At 34.0% G+C, this 8,281-nt stretch overlaps 1 protein-coding gene across 1 annotated transcript in view; it reads right to left on the bottom strand.

Annotated features, from left to right (window-relative positions):
- Positions 1-2,423: 2,423 nt before the first annotated feature.
- The window catches only part of slc6a22.2 (solute carrier family 6 member 22, tandem duplicate 2), an 8,665-nt gene continuing 2,807 nt past the window's right edge, over positions 2,424-8,281 (bottom strand). Inside the window, exons 2-14 of the mRNA XM_016517199.1 lie at positions 6,901-7,035; positions 6,258-6,398; positions 6,099-6,180; positions 5,809-5,941; positions 5,137-5,271; positions 4,921-5,024; positions 4,693-4,817; positions 4,301-4,413; positions 4,063-4,200; positions 3,862-3,964; positions 3,533-3,633; positions 3,051-3,221; positions 2,424-2,904 (exon numbers count right to left, since the gene is read on the bottom strand). Coding sequence (XP_016372685.1) covers positions 2,749-2,904; positions 3,051-3,221; positions 3,533-3,633; positions 3,862-3,964; positions 4,063-4,200; positions 4,301-4,413; positions 4,693-4,817; positions 4,921-5,024; positions 5,137-5,271; positions 5,809-5,941; positions 6,099-6,180; positions 6,258-6,398; positions 6,901-7,035 — 1,637 coding nt within the window. The 3' untranslated portion in view covers positions 2,424-2,748. The remainder of the gene's footprint in view (positions 2,905-3,050; positions 3,222-3,532; positions 3,634-3,861; positions 3,965-4,062; positions 4,201-4,300; positions 4,414-4,692; positions 4,818-4,920; positions 5,025-5,136; positions 5,272-5,808; positions 5,942-6,098; positions 6,181-6,257; positions 6,399-6,900; positions 7,036-8,281) is intronic.

The raw sequence follows: 8,281 nt of genomic DNA, 5'->3' as shown, positions 1-8,281 counted from the left end.
TCACTTAGAAGCTGGACAAGCTTTTCCTGATCTCATTATGAGGCTGTGGTCACATTTACCCACTATGGCCCGCATATCAATCCAAAAGGACATTCAAGACCCCTGAACTGTTTCCCTGCTGTTTTAAATATGGCCTTCCTATCATACCACGCTTGGGTCCCATAACTGTGCAATAAAGTCCAACACTTTGATTTCCGTGCATACACTACCGTTCAAAAATTTGGGGTCACTAAGATTTTGACATTTGCCAATTGACATTAAAATTGACATTCCACTAACTATAAGTAATTGCAACTAAATATCAACTAACTCGCATGTTGACATGTAAAAAAAAGTTACTTATAGTCAGTAGAATGTTGAGGGAACAATAAATAATGTGTTAGCAGATATTAAGCAGACAGTCTACTAATAATGACTGGTAATTGACATGTAGTTGCAAAGCTACAGTAAGCAGAATGTCTAAAGTGGACTATTGAAATAAAGTGTTACCTTAATTGTTTTTGACAAAAGTATTTTATGCTCATGAAGGTGGCATTTATTTGATCAATCAATCAATCAATCAATCAATAAAAATAAAAACAGTAATAGTGCACTGCTTAATATTTTGTGCAAACCATGCTAATTTTTTTTTCCAGGATTCTCTTATAAACAAAGTTGAAAAGAAAAGCATTTATTTGAAATACTTTATAACATTTACTGTCATTTTTGATCAATTGAATGCATCCTTGCTGAATAAATTATTCATTTCTTTTAAAAATAAAATAAAATAATGACCCCAAATCTTTGAATGGTAGACTAGACCTACTGCAAATATTGTGACAATCCTATTTATTGTTACCTATATTATGTGTATGCAACAAAATATCTAGAGGTAAATCATGCAATCCCTTTAAAAATAATAAACCTCAACTTGACTAGAGAGTTAACAACAAATAATGGGTTAATGCCATTGCACATTTTAGCAGACACATCTTATCTGAATATTGGTGTCTGTGGTGGTCATGGCCCTGGGTCTAAATATTGTCCAGTAGATGGAGCTATTCAACAATCTCTGCATGGAGACAAAAATACACATTTTATGTCCAGCAGATGGTGCATTCATTCACATTTGGACAAGCTAAGACTGCAGTCCATCAAAGATAAAAACAGTTCCATGGCGTCTGTGTTCTGGGAATGTGAAGGTTAATGACTGTCCATTTGATGTCTGATTTTGATTAACCTTTTCTGTTGGAGTCTGTAACATTACGTTTAAACGTTTATATAGGTTGATTGTTAGGTCAATGTCATTGCTGTAATGTCATTAGGTACCCAGCAGATGGCGATCTTGCAAGTTAGTCTAGGAAAGTGTAAATCTTTTGTCATTAATTTGTCTAACGTTAACTAAACTATAGCAGAAGAAATTATTACATAAAAATAAAAATAACAAAAAAAAATTAATCTTGTATTTGTATACTAACTACTCTCATTTGTAATTTTCACTTTTTATACACTTTTTTTTACATGTCAGACAAACACACTTCATTCTAAAAGGGAAAGCTGAAAAAAGCTAAACAGGTGGCCTTCAAGGCCCTTTTTGAGGTAACACTTCAATCAATTTATAAAGAGCAAACAAATCGTATCCTGTCAATTCATTTGAAATACATATATTTTCATTTATTCTCCATATGAACTTTATCATGTAGGCCTAACTGTATGATCGATTAAAAACTGTTGCTTTAAAAAATATTTCAGCACTTAACCATCATATAATGTTCATCACAAAGCAGTAACCATGTCTTGAACATTAGGGGGGACCAATTTATATATATGTTTAAAAATAGAACAGTGAAGGATATTCTAGTAATTCTAGTTGGGAAGTAATAATTTTCTAATATTAATAAGAAAATAATATTTTAAAATATGCATACATTCACTCTTATTTGTATGGCTAATATGTTAAAAAAAATTATTGTCTCTATATTCTGTTAGGAATTACTCAAATCATGTAAATGATACCATATTTTCCATTCAAACTGGTTACATTTTAGAAAATAAGTGAGTAGTTTGTTTCACTGGATGTTACTTTTTTACTTTTTTTTTTTTACATTTCTATCATAAAACAGTTGTCAAATATTAAATGTTTTTCTACTTTCATCTCAACTGGCACTTTATGCTGGAATTTGCGTTCTATTTCTGTGAACAGTAAACCTCTCCTACTTAAACTTGATTGGCCATCTCAGTCATTTTGATTGTTACATCCCCTTTTTGTCTAGGGGTGACAGGGGAGTAACATATGCTAAAGAGGAATGAAAACGTATCAGTGAACGTAAAAACCAATGGGCAAAAAAAAAGTGAGAGAGAGTTGGCTCTATCTGCAATCCCAGCACTCACACATGGAACTCTTCAAGATTTTATTTACAATGTAAAGTCTTTGTACAGCAGTTAGAGGGAAGGGGGAAAACAAGGGTAAACGGTATGGATAATTTAAAAAGAAAAGTTGAACAAGTGCTGTTGAACAAGCTTAAAATTTAACTTTTAAAGTTTTGAAAATATCTTTTTGTCATCCTAACAACAAACAGAGCACTTTGTAAATTCTGGGAAGGGGACAATGTGGCCATTTCTAATTATTTTCTAATTGTTGGGGTGATTTTTACCCCTCACTGTCTATGGTGGTGACGGCACTGGTGCATCACAATGCCAATCAAATGACAATGGGCTAACAGGAGGACAAGATCAGGAGGACAAATACAAGGCTGAAATGCTGGACAATCAGACAATGTCTCTGTGAGGTAATGAGTTCGGTGTATGAACAGTTCGTAAAGTCAATAGGTCTGTGAAGGTTTCAAAAGTAACAGTGTTTATCTTCTGTTTTGGGCGTTTAGGATCTGGCAGGTCTTCAGCAGGAGTACACAAGACTCTTACTCTCTGATATGCAAAATGATATTACAAAATGATGCACAGTGTTAATTATTTAGAAAATATATTAGAAAAACCAGAAAGGGCATTAACATTATGCTTTTAAAAAATAAATGCATACATAAAGAAGAAAACTAATATACATATATATATACCTGTCGCATAGACCCTGGAGTGGTGCCAACCAAATAAATCATCCACAGTGGAACTAGTAGGGTGGAGGAAAGGGTGAAGAAGCCACCAATCGCATAACCCCACCAGGGGTACTCATACACATTGTTGAACTTCAGAGGGGTGTATTTAACCAAGGAGAAGATAAACGTTCCCTAAATAGACAGGAAAAAGAATGATGAGCAATGGGGAGCCGTCAGTTAGTTTGGTATGCTTTGTCACACGGAGTCAGTGCACAAAGTCTCAGAATAGGAGAAGGTCTTTCTTGTGTTTTGAAATGCTGTCAGTGTAAAGACAGACACAAATGACAGGTGTCAGACACAGACTCACAGGTGGCAGACAAACCTCTTCCTACCTCTATGTACTGGTCTGTGGATAGTTTGTGGTTACAATATGAAAATAAAGAATGAAACATTTGTTTTAAAAAGCCACAGAATAGATTTCAAGGGATTTAAATGATACTCACTGTGCATATAGCTGGTGTTAGATATTTCCAGCAACACTTCATGAAAGGCCAGGGCCGATATCCAATCATATCCTCAATGCTATCATAGAGGCGATCTGCACCTGAAATTAAATTTAAAAGTTCTTAAAACTCGAAAGTACGCTGTAAATCATTTTATCACATTACTTTGTGTTCAGCACGCTTTTAATGTGCTAGGAATTGAGTGCACTGTTGTTCTCTAAATATTTCAACAGAGGTCAGGTTACAGAGTTGCAAATAAAAACATTTACCATTTGTGTACATTTATCTGCACTTTGCTTTTTCTTTACAGACTCAAATAAATGATTTACCATATACCCATCCAACACAGATGGCCTGAAGGATAGCAAACGTAAGAAGAGTCATGCCACTACAGGCGTAATAGTCAAAAAGCTGGAAGACATACAGGCCACCCTGAGAGTGAAACAGAAAAACAAAAAATTGCTGACAGAAATTACAGGTACTGCAGATTAGATTTTTCAGATCTTTGTGTTCTCATTTGTGACTCTCACCTCTGTTACCATTACCAGACCAAAAAGGAAGCTGGCAGCACTTATGAAGAGGAGAAGAAATTTTCTCCGATGTCCAACTTGGAAGAAGGAGGGATACATATCCGAGATAGCCGTTACCAGGGCTTCATGATACACAAACTGATACAATAATAGAAAAAGCTTTAGGGAATCCATACTATGATATAATGAATTCAATATAGAAAAATCTATATTGCTCTATATTGCTTCCTGTATTTACCTCACTATCCAATCCCAGGAATATGATCATGATAAAGAAGAAGATTGCCCATAACTGAGGCAGGGGCATCAAAGCTACAGCACGGGGGTAAGCAATGAAAGCCAAACCAGGACCTGCCACAAACAAAAGTCATTAAACGAATCCCTCCACACACCCCTTTTTTTGATAAAACCTAATCACTGCATGTAATGTGAAAGGCAGTGTTTAAAAATAAAAAAAAAGTCTATTTGTGTATAATTTTCAGCAGTACAATTGTGTTACCAAAGGTATTGCAGTTACTATACCCAGAGCTCTTACATAACATGATTTTCATGTTTCTGTATGCTGCTTATTTTATGATATAATAACCTTCCATTGATTTAAGAGACCTGAAGCCTTAAATATGATTTTACCTGACTCTGCAACCATTGAAATATCCATTCCCTGTTCATCTGCCATGAAGCCCAGGACCGAAAATATAGCAAAACCAGCCACAAAGCTAGTTAAGCTGTTGAGCAGACACAAGTATACACAGTCTCTGAAAGACAAATGGTAAAATACAACTTTTTTTTTTTTTTAGTTCAATTTGCAATGAATATACTACTGGTGTAGAAAGTGTGGTATTAGATCATATAAACTACCTATAGCAGTTGTTCTCATATTTGTTGTAGCTTCCCAAAGCAGTCAGTACTCCTGTACAAACTCCATAGGAGTAGAATATCTGACTACCTGCATCCATCCACACCTAAAACATCACATATTTTTTTTATTATTTCAAAATCCAATGATTCAAAATTCGACATCACAAAATGTCAATGTTTTCAGCAAATAAAGGGCAAAAGAGAGCAGCTCAGTGCCTGTGGGTCTGTGAGACGTGTTGGATCAGGGTAGAGGTAGAACGTGATGCCATTTTTCGCTCCAGGAAGAGTAAGTCCACGGACCAGCAGCACTACCAACATTAAATAGGGGAAAGTAGCAGTGAAGTAGACCACCTGAAAATAAGAGAAAGAACATTCAGCATGTTCCTGTGGCTCAAGTGCTACAGAGTGGTGATGACAACACCAACGTCTTGGGTTTAATTCCCATGTTTTGATTCCCAAATTAAAAAAAATAAAAATCTATTCTAATCTGTCTATTCACTGAACGTAGCATTAGGGAGATGTAAACTTGTCCACATTAAGATATATATTAAATATATTTGTTTATTTAATACAAAAAATACATAAAAATATTCAAGTATGCGCTATATGTGTGTATATATATATATATATATATATACACACACACACACATTTTAATTTGATTATATTTTGCCAGTGAATGTAAACTTGCATAATGTTATGTAAAATTGATAGTTAATTAAAAAAAAAAAAGGATTAAGCATTTTTTTTTTTTTTTTTTTTTGGAAAGGATATTAGCAGATGATATGGAGTACAACACGCAACAAGCAAAACACATTCCACTTCCAGCTCACATCTTACCATTTACTTTGTGATACATATTGTTAAAAAGTTTAACAAATTTCTCACCTTGCCTGTGGACTTCACTCCCTTCCACACACAGAAGTAGCAGATGATCCAGGCCAGCAGGAGGCAGAGTGCCAAGTCCCATCTAACATTACCAATCTGTTCTATTCCTTCAGACAAGCCCAAAATTCTTCTCCTGTAGGCAAAAAATATGGAATCACATTCTGTTTTACAACCTTTATTGAGAATCATTTTAATTATCTGGATGATTTGTGTTATCCTGTGTTGCCTTAATTGCGTAATTCTAATAAACATGTATCCAGTTTATTGGGGTGCTATTTTCAACAACTTACTCCCAAAACTCAATAACAGGAGACGTGCTTTTCTCTGGAGAATATTCAGTGATGTTGCTTTTGCTCAACTCTTTGCAGTTCTCTAAATAAAAAAGGCAATGGTTATTCAAACGACATAGTCCAGTATTATGATAATTCCCACTGTTATACGTGAGATACCTGTGTTCCAGTAGTTGTTGCAGCTCGCCCATGGCAGCTCTGAACTGAAGGATGAAAAGAGGTAAAGGAAAGCCCAAGCAAGAATTATGATGTAATAGACTCCTGTATAGAGGACAACAACTTGGCTACCATAACCGAGACCTGTGAATATAAATAAAAAGAAAAGAAAAAGTAGCAAAGTACTGAAGTAAAAAGCTGTAATACATTCACATTGAAAAGTCACTGTACATGAGCTCAGGGCTCTCAAGTCATATCAAAAGTTTGGAGTGAGATTACATCTGTTTGGGGAGGAGCCACTCAAATATTTGCAGCAGCAGCCCCTCTGCCCCAGCTCTCTCAATTTTTTGCTAGCAGTTCAATTTTACCTATTGTTCATAATTGACCAACACAAATTGAAATGACAACAATTGGTAAATCTGATAAAAGACAAATTCATCCAAATAAAATAAATTGTTTTATATATTTCAAAAATACAAATGTATCAAAAATTAAAATACAAGCCAAATGAACAGCAATTAACGGGACAAATTATCCCTTACTTCTCAGCGTGAGAAATACAAGGTGTGGCGTGTGAACTGGTTGAAATGCATGTGTCTCATGGTGAATGCGTGAGACTTAAGAGCCCTGTGAGATCATTGTTCACCTTCAAACAGTGGACAGATCTTCCTCCAGCACGTAATTCCACCCTGACTGGTGAACTGACCGAGTGAGGTCTCCAAAAAGAAAAGTGGAATCCCACAGGTGAAGAGAAACAGCACATATGGCACAAAAAATGCCCCTATATGACAGAATGATTTATTAACACATGGCAAACTTATACATATCAAAATACAATATGCAATATACAAAAAACAATATACGCATCAAAACTCCAGTAATACACACCAAAACACTGTGAAATTTTTATTTAGTCAGTATTAGCTCACCCCATAAAGAAAATAAAAGGGTCTAAAAAGAAGAAATGATCCAAAACAGGGGATTCACAAATTACTGTTTGAATTCAAAGTAATTTATGTTACAAAATGACAATGTGATAAACAAAAATACCATATTATACCATATCAACCAATTCTAAAGCATGTATATGTAAGTATAATATGACTCTCAACAATGATCATTTTAATAATTCATTCATTTTTTTAATAATTAATTTTTTATTTAATTTTGCAATGTAAGCACGACAACAATGCATATACATACACTATTGTTCAAAGGTTTGTGGTCACTATGATTTTTTTTATTTGATCAAAAAATCTAGTAAAAACAGTAATATTGTACAAATATTAAAATAATAATTTATATATCTTTAAAATGTAATCTATTCAAAGTTATTTCTCCAGTCTTCAGTGTCAATAATAATATTTTAATATGCTGATTTGGTGCTTAAGAAACATTTATTATTATCTATGTTGAAAACAGCCGTCTAATATTTTTGTGGAAACCGTGAGATTTGATATATATATGTGTGTGTGTGTGTGTGTAGTTTAATATCAGTTATACAAGTTTACTCTGTCATTGCTGAATAAAATTATTCATTAAAAAAATTGACCCTAAACTTTCAGAGCAGTAGTGTACATTAATAAATTACTGCAACATATTTTAGGCCAGATTAAAATGTATCCCATTAACATATATATATATATATATACACAGGGCATTGCTACACAGGTGCATCTAAAAAAATTAGAATATCGTGAAAGTTCTTTTTTTTTGTAACATTTCAAAAAGTGAAATTTTCATATATTCTAGATTCATTACATGTAAAGTAAAACATTTCAAAAGTTTTTTTTTTGTTTTAATTTTGATTAGAGCTTACAGCCCATGAAAGTCAAAAATCCAGTATCTCAAAATATCAGAATATTTCCTCAAATTAATCAAAAAAAAAAAGGATTTGCAAAACAGAAAAGCTCAAGTTCTTTAAAGTATGTTCATTTATGCACTCAATACTTGGTCGGGGCTCCTTTAGCACAAATGACAGCATCAGTGAGGTGTGGCATGGAAGCGATCAGCCTGTGGCACTGCTG

This window comes from Sinocyclocheilus rhinocerous, unplaced genomic scaffold (genome assembly GCF_001515625.1).
Source record: "Sinocyclocheilus rhinocerous isolate Xijiao unplaced genomic scaffold, SAMN03320098_v1.1 scaffold1710, whole genome shotgun sequence".
Classification (NCBI taxonomy): domain Eukaryota; kingdom Metazoa; phylum Chordata; class Actinopteri; order Cypriniformes; family Cyprinidae; genus Sinocyclocheilus; species Sinocyclocheilus rhinocerous.
The sequence above is the reverse complement of the archived record's forward strand: the minus strand, read 5'-3'. Positions and strand labels throughout refer to the sequence as shown.